Here is an 18,707-nt window from a genome sequence, read left to right as displayed (position 1 = left end):
ATGGAATGAAAAAGTGCTGAGGGTGATGGGACTGGTATGAATGAAAAATATATTTAGGGATAAAGCATAAGGAAAAATGGAATGATAGGTAGCCAAGTAGCACAGTGCATGAAGTGCTGGGCCTGAGATCAGGAAGGCCAGATTTCAAACAGCGACATGACTTTGAGCAAATCTCTTAGCCTCTGTCTGTCTCCGTTTCCTTATCTGGAAAATAGGGATAATAATAGCAGTTATCTCCCAAGGTTGTTATGAGAATCAAATGACAAAATATTTGAAAAGTGCATAGCACCTGACATATAGTAGGTGCTATGTAAATGCTACCTATTATGATATATATACCTAATATGAATATTATTACTATAATAGATTGAAATCAGAAAAATTTATCTTCACAGATTGTCATGAGAATCAAATGTAGCAATAGATACAAAAAGTAAATTGAATATTGTATAAAGGACTAAAACTATGTAAAATGTTATATTTATATAATGCTATATAATGCAAATGTAGTAGTAAGAAGAAAAAGTTCTGAGTAACATTTGTATTAGTTCAATTTAATTTACTATTGGTATTTTAAAGAAATAAAATTACATTTCTTCATAAGCACCCTATATATATAATTCAAGACTTATAGGAATCCAAATTGTTCTCCCCTCCCCCAATCTCAATTATTTAGGGTGTGGGTTTTTTAATGAATTGAATAGAAATTTAAGATAAATAATAAGACAAGAGAAATAACACTAGGGAAGTTCAAGATTATGTCCACATATCATATGGAGAAAATAACAATTAAATTTGGTTTCAATTTGATTATTATACTTTTGTAGCTTATGAAAGAGAAGGAAGAGAAAATGAAATTATATCAGTATATTCAGATAAGCCTTCATCCTTTGATTGGGCCAGTGAGTAAATCTCTTTACTAATGGATGAAATCTTTCTCCTTTACTCCTCACCTACTTTCCTGTGTATTCATTTTCTCTTCCAGGCTGCTGTCCTGACATTTGGGAGATCACAGTGAGAATTCTACTGAGGTGCTGCTCTCTGGAAGTGACTCTGCTATGGATCAGGTTAGACCCAAGGACTGGCTTATGAAAGCTCCTGACCCTACAAGGGGCTTGCCAGCAGAAAGAGCACTTTGTTTGGGGGTACTTAGAAAATAAGCTAAATTTAATTTAATTTACTTCTCAAGAAGTATGTGGGGTAGTTTTTAAAAGGGTGGTAAATTCATGATCCGTGTTTACAGAGCTATTAACTGAATTAATTGGGATAGGAAAGTAATAATAAAGGAGCTGCACTTACTGTAAAGTAGAGCAGCTAGGGGACATTACAGTGGATAGAGAGTCAGACCTGAAGTCAAAGGGACCAGAGTTGAAATTCAATCTTGACACTTTCTAGCTGTGTGACCCTGGGCAAGTCATGTAACTCTTTTTGCCTCAGTTTCCTCATTTATAAAATAAACTAGAGAAGGAAATGGCAAACCATTCCAGTGTCTTTGCCAAGAAGACCCCAAATAGGGTTGCAAAGAGTAGGACAGAGTGAATAACAACCACAGGGAACTTAAGAGAGCTTCCAATTGCATACATATTCAGAAGATAACAATGTAAAAACCACTTAGCGCAGCAGCTGGGTAGAAGATTAACTTTGAAGTCTGGAAGACCTGAGTTGATGATTCTCATATATACTTATCAGCCCTCTTTGTTGACCTCCATTTATTTTTTACATATCTCAAACTCAATGTCTTGTAATAGTAATAATAATAGTTACATTTATATCATGCTCCCTGTGCACTAGGCTTTATGCTAAATGCTTTACAATTATTATCTCATTTGATCCTCCCAACAATCTCTGAGACCACATTTGAACTCGGGTCTTCCTGACTTCAACCCTGGCACTTTATCCACTGTATTGCCTACTTGAGACTCCTAATGTCTAAAACTAAACTCACAACCTTTCCCCACTTCCAAACTTCCTTGTTACTGTTGCCTTCCGATCCCCTAGGCTCACAGCTTAGATATCAACAGCAGCTCCTTAGTGTCTCTTACCCCTCACATGCAATCTGTTTTCAAGGTCTGCCAATTTCAGCTGTGTAACATCTCTTGAACATTATCCCCTTTTCTTAACACTTCCTCCACTCTGGTGCATCCCTCATCTCCATATTCCTGGGCTGTCCCTGTAAGTGTAAGTTTTCTCTGCCACAAGTCTCTCCCTGCCCCAGTGCATTCTCCACTCAGCTGCCAAAGTTATTTTCCTAAAACGAAGTCTTTGCCATGTTATCCCCTCCTCAGTAAACTACGGTAGCTTACTATTACATACAGGATCAAATTTTTAAATCCTCTCTTTGGTCTTCAAAGTCTTCCATAACTTAATGCCCCACCACGTTCTAGTTTTATTACTCCTTAAGCCCCCCTCCTCATATTCTTCAGTTCAGTGACAATGCATATTTATTGTTTTTATTATTTATTGCTTGCTATGCATATTTAATATAAGAATTTTGTTTTTCTTTTTTCATGGGAAAAGGAAAGTAGGAGGAATAAAAAATAGAATTTTTTTGTTCACTGAAAAAGTAAAGTTTGAGACAGAAGCAAAAATTTTTAGCAATTATGTAGGAGAGAAAGTACCAAGGAAAAGATGAAGATTGTACAAATAATTATAATCATTTCATCCAAAAAAAGTTTAATTTTAAAAAAGATCTAATAATATATATTAGACAAATGTCTTTTAAGTATCTCATTGTCTTCAAGGGAGAGTGTAATAAACAACTAAAATGTAAAGAATATGGTACAAAAGTTGCATCAGATGAAGCAAGGATTAGTAAAATCAAAGAGAAACATATTAGCCAGCCAGCTTCCTCCTTTCCTAGTGGGACTGCTCAAGAATAGGAACAAAAACCTGCAGGTCTGGGCAGGGTCTCTTGCCCTTGTATCTCCAGTACTTAGTATAGTTCCTGGAATATAGTAAGCACTTAATAAATACTCAATAGTTTATTGGTTGATAGCAGTAAATGGGGAAACCACAGGATTTTGAGCAGAAAAGTAATATTAGAGAATTGTTACTCAAGCAGCAGTATAAATGATGGAAGGATGAGTGAACAAAATGGAGACAGAAAGATCATTTAAGGGGGCCATTACAATAATTTAGGTCACTTTGCGATAGAGACTCAACCCAAAGGAATAGGTGATTAATCTGGTGAGATTACCCAAGTTAGACTTGTTGCCCACTCAATACCATTCCTTTCAACATTCCCCCAAACTCTTCTGCCCCCAGCTTAACCTGGCTCAGGCTCCCTTAAAAGCTACACAGGTAAATTTCTACTACCCTTACTTTTCCCTTTCAATTATCTCACATCTTATCCCCTAGATAAACACAGCAAACAGGCTTTATGCTCTCCCGACAGTGACCAGGAAATAAGGTCTACCCTCCAACACACTTTTTATTATCTTTACCAAAAAAAACCTAATGTTTTATATTTCTACCATATTTAACATATATTGGACTACTTGCCATTTAGGGGAGGGCATAGAGGAACACAGGGTTTTGCAAGGGCTAATGTTGAATAATTGTCCACTGTTTTGAAAAATAAAAAGCTTTAATTAAAAAAAATTTTAAAAATAAAGTTAGAGAAAAAAAAAAACTAATGTTTTTCTGAACTCTCTTGTTTCCATGAAGGACACCATCATTCTTCCAGTTTCATAGGTATTCAACATCCTCCTTATTCTTGATGCCTTACTCAATTTAAATAATTTTCTTCAAAATTTCCAGTCATCTCTAATTAGCAAATCTAATGCCCTTTTCTCAGTCTTCATTTTTTTTGACTTTTCCGTAGCAATTGAAACTGGTGATCATCTTCTGAATTCTCCATTCTCTGCGGTGTGCTACATTACTCTTTACCATGTCTCCATCTGTTCATGTTCCCTGCGGCTCCATCCTGGACTCTCTGCTCTTCTTTCTGTATGATCTCATTTGGTGATCTCATCAGCTCCCATTAGTTCAATTATTTCTGTAGAAATGATTCCCAGATTTGTTTATAAAGCCCTAGTTTCTTTCCTAAGTTCCAGTCCTTTATAACCAATTGTATTTTGAACATCTAAAACTGAATGTCACAATCATCTTAAACTCATTGTGACTAAATCAGAACTCATCTTTTCCCCTAAAATTATCCCCTCTTTTCAACTCTCCTATTACTGTTAGAGATACTGTCATCCTCATTCAGCATATTATCCTTTTGTCTTCATAACATTTCTCATACATGATGTCCCCTTCTCTATACCCATACAATCAGTTTTCTCTGTGCTCATCATCTTCTTGCCTAAAACTACTCTACTAGCCTCCTCATTAACCTGCATAACTTGTCTCTCCCCACTCTGATCCACCTTCTATTCAGCTGCCAAAGTGATTTTCTGGAAGTAAAGGTTTCACCATTTCCTTCCTCAAAAAACTCCTATGGTTCCCTATTGATCCTAGAATCAAGTATTATTTTATCTTTATATAATCCTTTTTAAAAATTTCATTTTTATGTTTTATAATGTTCAAAATGATTAATGTACTAGTACATGCATTTAATTTATAGATAAGTAAATGCATCATGATGAGTGTTCAATAATTTTTTATTGATGGGGAACATGGTCAAAAAATTTGGAGACCATTAGTTTATGCAACAGGAAATGAAGGCCTGAATTAAGGTAGTTGAAGAATGAATATGAAAAAGGGAACATATCTGAGAGAGATTGTGGACTTGGCAGCTAATTGGCTATTCAGACTCAGGGACAAAGAAAGATCAAAGATGACTCTGAAATTAAAAACTTCTTTGATCCTGAGAATGTTGGTTCCATCAACAGAACTAGATGTTAGAAGGAGGTAGAAAGTATATTGTTGATATTTTTACTTTCCAGGATATGAGGAGGTGCTAGCAGTTAAGGAGATAAGTTCTTAAGATTTACTTAGGTAAAGATAATGGTTGTAGAGGTTGTACAGAGACCTGAAAAACTTTTCTGTCACCCAGTTATTTCAGGGTATGTATTGAGCAAACTGAACAGCAAAACTCTTAGCGCACTTTTGTTTAAAACTGATATTGAGAGAACATTTGAGACCTTTTTGGGCAAGTGAGCAGATACTTTTGAAGATTAATTGTGTGGCATTTTTTCCTCTGCAATTAGGTGTTAACTAGTACCTAAAGGATGTTCCAGTGCCAGACCATTTGCTAATTGGTTTCTGTGTTGCTCCAAGGATAATAGACAGACCAGTTTGCTGCTGTACAACTTCCTACAAAGTTCCGGTAACAACCTTTTCCAAACGGAGCTAAAGGAGCTGGACAGTGAGCTGGCTGTGTTTGGCTCCAGGAATGGCTGTTCGGAGCAGGACTATGAGCTGCAAACAGATGGCAATCGGTGCTATTTTGACATGTCCAGAGAGGAGTTCTCAGGTAGGCTCTTGTCCTGACTCCTTTTTCCAGGCTAGTCGGAGAATAGCGCAGACTTCCTGGGGGGTATGTCTTACAAAATCACTGCCTCCTATTTTCACATGTGCTTTCTCCTTTGATCCCACAAAAACTTTGATTGAAAAAGTCAACAGGTTTTATTCCCATTTTGCAGATGAGGAAAGACTCTGAGGAAAGTTAACAAAAATAAGCTGTTTGTTGCATGCCTCGTATTTATTTATATATCTATCACAATGCATGGCATCATGTAGTAGGTACTTAGAAAATACTTATGGATTAATTACATAGTTATAATTAGTGAGAAAGGCAGTGGATGGAGCATCTGCCCAGGAGTCAGGAAGTCCTGAGTTCAAATCCAGCCTCAAACACTTACTAGCTGTGTGACCCTGGGCAGGTCATTTAAGCCCATTTGCCTCAGTTTCCTTATCTGCAGAATGAGCTGGAGTAGGAAATTGCAAATTATTCTAATCTTCTTGCCAAAAAAAACAAAATCAAATGGGGTCACAAAAAGTCAGAATTAACTGAAAGATGAACAATATTGATTGTTTCTTCCATACAAGAACAATAAGAAAGGCTAGTGAGAAGTGGGTCTCTTAACTCCTTGTCCAGTAGTTCCCAAATTTTCTCAACTTTCAAAATGAAAAAAGAAAAACCTTAAAAAAAAAAAAAAATCAAAAGGGTAGTTAGTTAGTGCAATGGTTAGAGCAACCGGCCCTGGAATCAGAATTACTGGACCTCAAAATCAGCCTGAGACACTTAATATCCTTGTGACCCTGGCAAGTCACTTAACAATGAATGTGTCTTTCTTCCTTTCCCCGCCAAAAAAAAAAAAAAAAAAAAAAAAAAAATCAATATTCTCTTCTTACCCTGAGAGTTCATTTCCCAAGCTTTTACCTTTGATGTTTCTGAACTTCCCATTCCCACCAGCCCCATGACCAGAGATTGGATACTAAAAAAAAAAAAGTTAGATTGTTGGAGAAAAGAGAAATAAGGTTTCTTGTCAATTATAATTTTTTTTTAAAATTTCAAATGTTATATTCCCAATTTTTGTCTCTGGGCTTTTAGATATTATGGAGTGTAGCTTATATTCACCCCCTTCTCAGAATGTTTTCAGGAATGGATTATTTATTACTTTTGATAGATAATCTATTTGACATTGCATAGGACCCTAACAGCTTGAACATATTATGGGCAAGGAGGAGATCTAGTCACCAGCACTGCTGGGGCCATCAGTGAATAATGCTAGATCCTCCAAAACAATCTCAGGATGCCTCATCTGGTGCTAAGAGCCGCCTTGGTCCCTGGGTTTTATGTCATTACAGTATAGCGACAAGGACAGCAGACTGACTGTGTTCTGGTAAAGACCCTTTTACTTGCTAGTCATGAGGCTGAACAAATGAGTTAAGTCAGTTAAATTCTGCATTTTGAGGTAAAAAAAATGAGTAAAATAAATTAAAGTTTTAAAAGAGGTATAAAAATAAATAAAATAAAAAAGTAAGTAAAAATAAGTAAAATAAAATGAAGTAAAAAATAAAAGTAAATAAAGAAAAAATAAAAATTCCTCCACTACCTGTTTCATAGTGTTATTGTGAGCAAAGTGTAGTAGAATTTTGAGCTGTGTCAGCTCAGTATCCTTGGATTAGATGAGTGGTCCTCCCTTCCCTCACTTGTCTCTATATAATCACAGGAGCCCTAAAACTGCTGGAACCCAATTCATTGTAATTCAGAGTATGAGTCTGCATTTCTTTCTTGAGTATATCAAGACATCTCATATCTCTCTCTTTTTTTTTTTAATAGCCTTTTATTTACAGGATATATGAATGGGTAACTTTACAGCATTAACAATTGCCAAACCTCTTGTTCCAATTTTTCACCTCTTACCCCCCCATCCCCTCCCCTAGATGGCAGGATGACCAGTAGATGTTAAATATATTAATATATAAATTAGATACACAATAAGTATACATGACCAAAACGTTATTTTGCTGTACAAAAAAAATCAGACTCTGAAATATTATACACTTAGCTTGTGAAGGAAATCAAAAATGCAGGTGGGCATAAATATAGGGATTGGGAATTCAATGTAATGGTTTTTAGTCATCTCCCAGAGTTCTTTCTCTGGGCATAGCTGGTTCAGTTCATTACTGCTCCTTTGGAAATGATTTGGTTGATCTTGTTGCTGAGGATGCTGATCCATCAGAACTGGTCATCATCTTAGTATTGTTGTTGAAGTATATAATGATCTCCTGGTCCTGCTCATTTCACTCAGCATCAGTTCGTGTAAATCTCTCCAGGCCTTTCTGAAATTATCCTGTTGGTCATTTCTTACAGAACAGTAATATTCCATAATATTCATATACCATAACTTATTCAGCCATTCTCCAACTGATGGACATCCATTCAGTTTCCAGTTTTTAGCCACTACAAAAAGGGCTGCCACAAACATTTGTGCACATACAGGTCCCTTTCCCTTCTTTATGATCTCTTTGGGATATAATCCCAGTAGTAACACTGCTGGATCAAAGGGTATGCACAGTTTGATAACTTTTTGAGCATAGTTCCAAACTACTCTCCAAAATGGTTGGATTCGTTCACAACTCCACCAACAATGCATCAATAAGACATCTCATATCTCAAAGCCTGTTGGCACTTCCTGTTGGAAAGAGCTAGGACATAATCAAGGACTCTCATTCTATACTAAGCCTCTCCCCCTCCCTAATAGCCCCCCCTTATTCCTTGTGAATTGGTTCAAGAAATATTGTATAAATAAGAGCTGAAATAGGCAGCCTGACCTGTTACAAATAGGAAAGCTTTTTGTGGTTGACAGGCAAATAAAGCTAACTCTCTAATTTGTCTATTTGTGAAATCAGATTCAGAAAACCAAGAAATTATCCAGCGCATAGCGACACACCTTGCCCAGATCGGGGACAATATAGAGAGTAGCATCCAGCCCAGCTTGGTGGATAACCTGATCCAGCAGTTCAGAATTATTAATCTGTCAGCTGAGGTAAGGAAATAAAAACCTTTGTGCTCATCGGTGAAAACATTCTATCTGTTCATCATTAGTTCTAAGAAATCAAGATGGCTTTATATGAATTTGCTTAGTTCCAGCCTGGCCTGCCCACATTCTGCTAGTTGGTTCGGATAAAGTTCTAGCCAGTAATACTTGGGACTGAAAGCTATGGGAAAGATGGAATATTCCTTCAGGTGATTCTCATGGAGCTTGGGATGCCCCAAGCTTGGAACGCCCTGATTGCTTTTTCCTTTTCTGGATGTTCCTAGTTTATCAATATCTTTCCCCATACATAGTTTCCAGAGTAATCTTACTCAAGCAAAGCATAGAAAACTGTTACTTCTCCAGTCTGGATATTAGTAATAATAAAAATGATAATGGTAAAAATAGCTCATTTTATATAGTGCTTGCTGTGTGTCAGGCTCAGTGCTAAGCATTTTACAAATACTGTCTTATTTAACCTCTGAGCACTATGGCGCTGAATGTAGTCTGAATACAGCCATTGATATTTTTATCTGCTATGTCAAACTGTTGGCTCATATTGAGCTATCAAGACATCAAAATTTGGAGATATTTTAGAAATGCTCTGCTATCTCAGATGCCTTCTTTCTCTGTTTTGTATTTTGAAGATGCTTTGCTGAGCCCAAGTATAAACTTTTACATTTATCTTTACTACATTTCATTTTATTAGATCTGAGCCAGAATTCCAGGATTTGGAGATCTTTTGGGATCCCAGTTCTGTCACCTAATATTTAGTTACTCTCTACTAGTTCTGTTATCCTCAGATTTGCTAGGTATGCCATATACTTCCTTTTCTAAGTCATCATTAAGAAATATTAAACAGCACGTGCCGAAGGGAAAATCCTGGAGTGCTCCTCTAGAGCCAGGGTGATTTAATGCTGTTGATCACCACTCTTTAGGATGTGCCAGTCAACCAGCTTGGAGTCTGCCTAACTAGATTGCCATCTGATGCCCATTTTCCAAAGGCTGGGGCAACTAGTTGGTGTAGTGGATACAGCACCAGCCCTGAAATCAGGAAGACTTGAGTTCAAATATGATCTCAGACACTTAATGCTTCCTAGCTGTGTGACCCCTGGGCATGTCACTTAAACCCAGTTGCCTCAGCAAAAAATAAATAACATGAAGCTTTGGTGCCTTTATGAAATCTGTAATGCTCTGATGTGGCCATCTAGGAACTGTCAAAAAGGAACTAAGGTCTACAGCAGTATCACCTTTTTCTGATAAAGCCATGCTGGCTCTTTGTGGATTTCTCTCTTGTTTAGGAATTTTTGTTTTGTTTTGTTTTTATTAATCATTCCCACAATAATAATAGGTTCTAGAATTTTGTCAGAAATGGAAGTTATACAATTTGCAGAATTCTAATTTTCCCCTTTGGAAAAATCTAAACATTTACCTTTTAACAATCCTTCTGTGCCTCTTCTATTCTCTGGGGTCTTTCAGAGATTACTGATACATCTCAGTTATCACAGCTTCTAGTTCTTTGGTATAGCAGAAATGCAGGTTGTCTGGTGACTTGAACTCATCAAGAGCATCGAAGTAATCTCTTACTCTTCTTGGGTACTTTTATTATAGTGTTGTATGTATGTAACCTCATTTGTGATTCTCACAACAACTCTAGGAGGTAGGTGCTACTATTATTCTCATTTTACAGATAAGGAAACTGAGGCAAACTGGGTTAAATGACTTGTCTCAGCATCACAAAGCTAGTAACTATCCGAGGTCGAGGTCAGATCTGAATTCAAGTCTTCTTGCCTCCAAGCTTGACTGGGCCACCCACTGGGAAAACATGTAGATGAGAACTAAAAGAAATCTGCCTTCTTTCTGTTGTCACTTACTCTCATCCCTTGTCCCGAAGATGTGGTTCCATCCATTTATTGATCTCTTCAGCTCCAAGTCTGTGATCAGTGATCTCAGGATGTCAGGCTGATCAGTTTGGATATAAATAAACATCCTTTGAACCACTTTCAATTTCTTTTTTTTTTTTTTTTTCCTTTTTATTCTGAGACAATTGGGATTAAGTGACTTGCCCAGGGTCACACAGCTGGAAGTATTAAGTATCTCAGGTCAAATTTGAACTCGGGTCCTGTACTTTAGGACCGGCATTCTATCCACTATGCCATCTAGCTGCCCCCCTTTGAACCACTTTCTCAGAAAAAGACTTTTAGAAGTGGGGGATATTGGGGAGTGGAGGAAAAAAACCTTTTGCAGAAGTTAGGGAGCATAAAACCCATGGCACTTTGAACAGGTGACTGTGCTTTACTCTTCATATAAATAAAAAGGATTAAAACAAACCATACATAATTTTTAAAATACCTTATACAGAGGAGTCTTCCAAAATGGGAGTTGAGATAATAATAATAAGAAGAAGAATATTGTCTTGATCTACCCTTTTGCTTCATTTCTAGAAGCAGAAATATAGATATCATTAGTACCATGAATTGTGAAGTGGGTTATAGAATTCTGGGAAGATAATACAGTAGATCAGAAAATATCAGATTCTCCAATTTTCTTCCACAAACAAGTCAAAATGTCACTTCAAAGTAAATTTGTAAAGTAAATAAACAAATAAAAATTATAAGTAAAAGTAAAATAAATAAAAATTGGGGTAAAACAGTTGTCCTCCTAAGATAATTTAAGAGGATCTCTGGAAAAACCAGACCTCTAGTGTTGGAGATTTAGCCCAATCGAAGTGCAGACAACTCCAGGTAGACTCCCCCAATTAATAAGACCACAAATCCTGGAGGCAGATGGTCTGGGAGGCAGTCTCAGCTTCAAGAACTTTCACCTGTTAGTGGGTGAAGGTCAGTCAGCAGAACAGGGAAAGATTATAAAGATTCTCAGCAACAGCAGAGCTCTCCTGAGCAGACATGGTCCTGGCTTGCGGCTGTGAATAGGGAGGAACAAGTACATGTATGGTGATGATGGAGCAGGACCTTGCTGACATGGGCAATTGTAGGAGAGCCGAGTTCCTGATTTTGTTTCCAGGCAGAAGGTTCAGACGGACCACAAGGAGCAGGACTTGTGGCCGGGGTCCTTGGTTGGCCCTGGCTGTGGCTTAGGGCTGGAGAGGATTGCGGGAGGTAAGGCCCCCAGACAGTGCTTAAAAAACAAAATTGGAAGCCTGAGACATCATCCCCCACACCATCCAACTAAAAAGCTCGACTATAATAATAAGCCAAAATAAATAAGGAGAAAGAACCTAACCACACATAGCCATGATGAGATAGAAAAGATCTGCATTCATACTTAGAATGAATACTCATACTTCTCTAAGTTAAAAAACTATTCCTGGGATGATGAGTTTTAGAGTCAGTTGTTGGGGGCAGAGTGGAAAGAAATTGGAATAAGGGAGCAGTCTGGGGGAGAATGAGAATGGGGTTTAATGACAGACTGGATTCAGAATCACAGGAATAAGGGCATGGTAGGATGACAGGGTTATAGGTTAATAACTAAGGAATTAGTTTAGTCTGAATATGTAAGTTAGTTGTGCTTAATTTTTTCTTTTTTTGAGTAGAAGTTTTTAACCATTTATGTCATAGATCCCTTTGGCAGACTGGTGAAACCCTTCTCAGAATAATAAATAAAACACATACACTATTAAATAAAGCTATTTATGTTGAAATGCAGTTATCAAAATGTTTTTTAAAGATAAGTTCATAGGCTGATTCAACCACTCTGTAGAGCTTTTTGGAACTATGCCTAAAGGTCTATAAAATTAAATATACCCTTCGGTTAATTCACATTTTATTAATATTTGGAGTATTTGTTCACATTTCAATCTTTAAAAGCTACTAAATAAAATTAAACTGAATTCTTTGTACTGGTGATTAAGCAAGGCCCTGAAACAGAGTTGAGAAAATATACTTCTCTCTCTTCTTTGTAAAAGGGAGAGAGGAGGGTGGTGGAATATTGCATGCATTGTTTATGTGTTGATTTTGCTAAATGTGCTTTCTCTTTTTTTTTTTTTTTACTCCTTATTGCAAGGAAGGACTGGATGGGTGGAGTCAGAGGGGAAGCATACTATTTAAAAATGAAATTGATATTAAATCTAAGGATATGAAATTTAAAAAAAAAGCAATTTCCTATCAATAGCTGACCTATTTATTGGGAAATGGTTTTGGTTTATTTTTTATCTTTAAGTATTTGTATCAGTTCCTGAAACGGAAATTATAACATAAAGATTTCCCGTTTTAAGAGCTTATTTTATTTTTCTAGATAATTTGTTTATGCAAAAGCGCTTTAGTTTTATGTACTCAAAATTATCTTCTCTGTTATGATCATTGTTATACTTTGATAAATTTTTCCTCTATTCATGGATTCAAAAGGTGCCACCCTTTATTCTACTTTTTTTTTTTTTTTTTTTAATGGAACCTCCAGATACGAGTTCATGGACATTTTGAATCATTTTTTTTGTGCAGATAATTGTTTTGTGTGACAATGCACCTCTATAGCGGATTTTGTTTTTCTTCTGGATGGAAGAGAAAATTCAGGATTAAAAATAAAATTGAATCTAAAATGAACAAATGAATGTTTGATGGTAGGTTTGTTTGTTAGTTTTTAGATTTTTATGTGACTTCCTACATTAAGGCCCCTTAGCTATCTGGAGCTTATTTTGAGATGTGGTCTAAGATGTTTGTCAAAGACTAATTTCTATGAAACTACATTGTAGTTGTTGGGATTTTTTTTTTTTTTTTTGAGTTTCTTTTCCAATTTCTCACAAGTATTGTGAGTCTTTGCTATCCACTTGCTAGGATTGAAGTGTACTTCTTCTTGCTTATTAGATACCTTTCTTTGTACCTTTTGGAGGAAAAAATATTGGTTAAAAAAGTTCTGACTTTTTTCTACCTTTTTTTTTCTCCTCAATCCTTTAGGACAAGAGGAGATACCTGGATGCTGCTATGCAACAAATGATGCAAACAATTCCTCTGGATCTTGAGCAAGAGAAGGCTCAATTATTGCTAGCAATGCTGTTGGCTAAAAAAGTTATGACCCATGCCCCATCCTTGTTCCGAAGCATCTTTTATATCACCGTAGATTACATGAATCAGAACCTCATTACCTACATAAGGAACTTGGTCAGAAATGTAAGTTCCAGGGCTGTCACGTATCTTACTGAGTCTTACCCACAGATTACTGTAGTCATCCCATGGTGACTTCTCTACGTACCTGTTTTCATAAATAACCTAAGAATTACCGAACCAAATGACAGGACAAATTTGAGCTGATTATCCTAATTCTTGAAAAATGAGCACCTAGCTTCTATTGGTTTAGAGCAGGGGTCCTCAAACTTTTTAAATAGGGGGCCAGTTCACTGTCCCTTAGACTGTTGGAGGGCTGGACTATAGTAAAAACAAAAACTTTGTTTTGTGGGCCTTTAAATAAAAAAGCTTCATAGCCCTGGGTGAGGGGGATAATCGTCCTCAGGTGCTGCATCTGGCCCGCAGGCCGTATTTTGAGGACCCCTGGTTAGAGGAATGAATGAACAAATGACTGAATGGATGAATGAAAATGTATTAAGTATTTAGCATGTGGTGGTCGGACAACAAGCTTCTATTAAAATCTCACAATTTGCCAGGCACTATATTGCATTAGAGATACAAGGAAAAGCAAAAGCTGCTTCCTTCTTCACAGAGGACATTCTAATGGGAGAAATAAGTTACTAGGTACAGGCAAGATAAATACAGTGGCAAGTAATTTTGAGGGGAAGGTTCTAGCAGCTGGAGGGACCTAGGAAAGCCTGCTTAGAGTAGGAATTTTTGAGCTAAATCCTGAAGAAAACCAGGGACTCCAAGAAATGGAGGATTTTTAATTTAATTTTTTTACTTAAAATTTTTTTTTAATTTTTTGATTCAATTTAATACTTTTAAGATAGTGGTGAAGGAAATGAAAACACTGATTGAAGAGGGGATGCTTCATGCTGGGTAAGCATCAGGGTAGTCTGAATATCATCAAAGTATACCTGAAGGGCCTAGGAAATTTTGAGGGAATAATGTGCCACCAGTGCAAAAATAGCCAGAAGATGATGTCATGTGCAAGGGACAGCAAGTAGTCTATTATAGCTGGATCTTGGAGAGGAGTAAAGTGTAAAATTGGAAAGATTGGAAGGGGCCTGGCTGTGAAGGGCTTTAAATGCCAAATAGAGGACTTTATATTGGGCCCTGGAGATAAAAGGGGACAAGTAGTTTATTGAGTAGACAGAGAGAAGTATATTTTAAATTCAGTTTAGTATGTCTAAAACAGACTCATGAACTTCTCTCCTAGACCCTCTCCTCTTCTAGCTTCTGTTAAAATGGAGGGGAACGCCACTCTCCTGGTTCCTTAGGCTCAAAATCTAGAGTTATTCTGGACTCCTCCCTATCAGAGAAAATGCCCAGAACTGAGAGATGTAGTGTTTGGTTCATGGATTTTCTCTGGCTGTTCCCCATACCTAGAATGCTCTTCCATTCTGACTGTCGATCTCCAAGGCTAAGTCGCAATTATAATCCCACCTTTTACTGGAAGTCTTAAATCCAGTGCCTTTCCTCTCTTAATTATTTCTTATTTATCTTGTAAGTAGTTTGCTTTGTCTAGCTTTTTTGGTACGTTGTCTTCCTCATTAGATAGGGATTTTCTTTTATTTCTTTTTGTACCCTTAGTGTTTAACACAGTGCCTAACATATAGTAGCCACATAAGTGTTTATCTTTCAGTAGAGTGGAGAATGGATTAAAGTAAGGAGAAACTTGAGGCAGAGATGATTCAGTTAGACCTAGTAATAGTTCAGTGAGAGATAATGAGGCCACTGGACTAGTGACTGAGTGAAGAAATGGAGGGTGAGAGGGATGTGTAAAGATATTGTGGATTAGAAAGTACAATGGTTAGCGATATTTTGGGGACCTCTGTGGATGTAAAGTGGGTGGTAGTAATAGGAAAGTTGAAAAGGGAACAGTTTGGGGACATGTTGAGATACGTACAGGACCTCTAGTTTGAGTCATGTCCAATAAGAAGCTGGTGATGTGGACAAGAGAAAGACTATGGCTTCATATATAAATCTGAGAATCAGCTGCATGGTTTGATCATTTAACTTGTGGGAGATAATTTGGTCACTGATTGTTGGAAGACACCCAGTGTTAATGGACATGACACGGACACAGTGGAGATTGAGGAGCATTCACTCAGAGGAGAGGAACCAAGAGAAGGAAGATGAAAAACTAAGGTGGGAGAGAGAACTAGGCATAAGTGACCAATAGAATCAAATGATGCAGAATGCCCGGAAAGGATGAAAACTGAGAAAAGGCCCTTAGATATGACCCTTAAAAGATCATTGTGAACTTTGGAGAGGTAGTTTTAGTTGACAGAGAAGCCAGGTTGCAGAGGGCTAAGAGGACAGGAAGAGGAGTAGATTTTTCAGTGTACTGTGCTAAATTTACATTATAACTGGAAATAACATAGAGATCTGAGTGACTGTTAGGGAAAGAAGGGCCTAGGGAGATGTAGGGATCACCTTTCCAGAAGTAAGAAGATACTGATTTATTGTGTCCAGAGCAGGGGGGTGAGGGGGTAGATGTCACAGAAATCAGACTAGTCTCAAAAAGAAAACCCATGCAGCTGGATCTAATTCTCAGGAAATAGAGCATTTGTAACCATTTGTTTTCAAGCAGTAAGGTGATAGGCTTTTGCCCGAGTTCAAAGCTATTTCCCCTATGTGCCTTCTGATTTTTTGAGTTGTTAACAGAGGCAAGATGAGAGTTTTGTCATGCTTCTAATAGAATAACTAACAGTTCACAAGCCCATATGTGTGGAGGATAGATAAAGATGGCCTGGAGTCATTTTTATTCTGCTGCTTCATGAAAAGTTAACATATTTTAAAAAGCATGTATTTGAAAGCAAGAGGACCATGAGAAATTCAAAGGGGAAAAAAAGTACACGAAGAACTATTTAAAATCTCCCCTGCGTCAGAGTACCTCATTTCCATATTCGAATCCCTGAAAATTTTTAAAAGGCACTTATTCTTCATATCCATTGCTAGGACTCTAAACTGTTATGAATCAGTACTCTTACAAGTTACAAGTGGATACATCTTATCCATGCATTTCATCCAAATGGAAAGGTTCCTGTGTGTATCTGAATTACTTTTTAAACATACATCCCGAGGGGTTTTCTGGTTTCTACATGAATAAACTAACTTCCCACCATTTTTTATGATCCCTAAAACTAACGGCTTCAGGCTACCAACTGCATCCAGTTGCTATGATACTATCAATTTAAAGTTCCATACACCTGGCAGAGGAAGAATATGGCAAATTATATAAGAACTCAAAAATTAAACCAAATTTGAGCTAAGAAGTGGGCCCTGACAAAGTTCTTGTGACACTGCTTTCAGTGCTGAGCATCTAAATTTTCAAGTCAAATGGATTAGGGTGAAGTGTCCTGAGATTTTTTAAATTACTACCTGTCCCACTAAAAGAGAAGGCAGGTAGCTTATTCAATGGATATGAATCTTCAAGTCAAGCTTTAAAACTTTTATCCTTACTAACAGCCAACATGTTATAGAGAATGGCTGTCAAAGGAAAATAGGATGTTTTCACACATATGTCACGTGTAGCTATACAGTTAGGAAGCCTTAAAGAATTGAAGGAAAATCACCTTAGTAACATGAATTGGCTGTCCTTAAGGAACAGGTCAATTTGAATATACTAAATTTACAGAGATGTGAGGTACCATGGCTGTAGCAGCCTTATTATGAGGAGTTTTTTTCTTTATATTATTTTTTTTAATGTTAACTGTGCTCCTCTTGTGTATGACCAGTGGCATCTGGAGTCTCACACCAGTCATTAAAATACATTAAAACACTAAGTGTGGTGTAACAGGAAAGAGTGCTTGTTCGTTTTGTAGTCAGAGCTCCTGGAACCAAATTACAACTCAGGTTGTAGAATAAGGGGTTAAATTTTTGACCTCTAAGATCTCATTCCAACTTCAATTCTATATTCTCAAAAGACTATTCATTAGAGTGATTCTAACGCTTTTGTGTTCTTGTATTTTTTTTCTCCAGGATATGGACTGAATGGATTACCTTGCAAAGGCCATTTACCCAAACGTCTGGACTCTTTTAAAACTGCTTTTGAGAACAGAACAGGAAAAACAAATATTTTTTAGATGTTATGCTTTAAGAATAAAAACATTATAAACATAGACAAGATGCTGTTATTAGTTTTCCTGGACATTTAAAAAGTAAACAGAACTTTTAATTTGGTGACATAGTGGAGAGACCATAAGTGATTATCTTCTGTTCCACTGAACAAAGCTCTCTATTACAATGCTACGTCACCTGTTCTGTGTTAATGATGGGCAGAGTTGTCTTTAAGCCAAAGGTCTATCATTCACTTCTTGGTATAGGTTAAGTAGGTAGCTAGTGTCAGATACAGATCATACTGGAGCACTACCAAGAATAGCCCAAACTAGATTAAAATGCAATTAAGAAATATTTAACTAAACAAAAACATAGATAATGTTAAGTTATTATGCTGCCCATAGGGATTTTTATGCATAATTTTGTATTTGCGTTTGAAAACACTGGCAGTTATGGATACCTATTTTTACCACTAGTAGAGCAGAAAAGAATGGAAAGAAAGTATCAATAAAATTCCAGGGCTAAATTTGTGCTTTATACTTGAAATTTTGATGACTTGAATACAATTCTGTTATGATCTAGCTCATTTTCTCAAATGTGGTAAAGACTTTATATAACTTAATCATATTTCAATTTTGTGTTAATACTTTTTTGTAATTGAAAATAAAGTTTAAAAACAGTTGTCAATGTGTGTGATAAGCAGCATAAGAAAGCTATAGAAACTAGCCTTAAAAGGCACAAGTACTAGATGAATTGGAGTTTATACTCTAATTAAGCTTATTTTAAATTAATTTTAAAACCACGAAATAACTTGCTATTCTTTGCTGAAAACTGACATGACCAAAATGCTACAAGTGGCTAGTTTCCTGAGTCAATAACCGTAAAGTATGTAATTAGAATAAGAAAAAATGTGCACACTTTAAAAAAGAATTTTATTGTTTATTAAAGTGCATCCTTAGGGTATGGTCTTACAGCAAGCAGTGTTCCATCTAAAGGAAAGGGAAAATTGAAGGAAAGAGGTATGCACCCCTTCGTAACTAAATATATTCCACTAGGGGTAGAGAAAATTTCTTAACACTGAAGAAGTAAATATTCTTCCTGTTTATAAAACCAAATGGCACTAAAGGTTTTG

At 36.7% G+C, this 18,707-nt stretch overlaps 1 protein-coding gene across 1 annotated transcript in view; it reads left to right on the top strand.

The window, feature by feature from the left end:
• BID (BH3 interacting domain death agonist) overlaps positions 1-18,257 on the top strand; it is a 43,460-nt gene extending 25,203 nt beyond the window's left edge. Inside the window, exons 2-6 of the mRNA XM_012550828.3 lie at positions 986-1,067; positions 5,224-5,419; positions 8,305-8,441; positions 13,340-13,552; positions 17,498-18,257. Coding sequence (XP_012406282.1) covers positions 1,059-1,067; positions 5,224-5,419; positions 8,305-8,441; positions 13,340-13,552; positions 17,498-17,509 — 567 coding nt within the window. The 5' untranslated portion in view covers positions 986-1,058 and the 3' untranslated portion in view covers positions 17,510-18,257. The remainder of the gene's footprint in view (positions 1-985; positions 1,068-5,223; positions 5,420-8,304; positions 8,442-13,339; positions 13,553-17,497) is intronic.
• Positions 18,258-18,707: the final 450 nt, after the last annotated feature.

Source organism: Sarcophilus harrisii, chromosome 5 (assembly GCF_902635505.1).
Source record: "Sarcophilus harrisii chromosome 5, mSarHar1.11, whole genome shotgun sequence".
Taxonomy (NCBI): domain Eukaryota; kingdom Metazoa; phylum Chordata; class Mammalia; order Dasyuromorphia; family Dasyuridae; genus Sarcophilus; species Sarcophilus harrisii.
The sequence above is the reverse complement of the archived record's forward strand: the minus strand, read 5'-3'. Positions and strand labels throughout refer to the sequence as shown.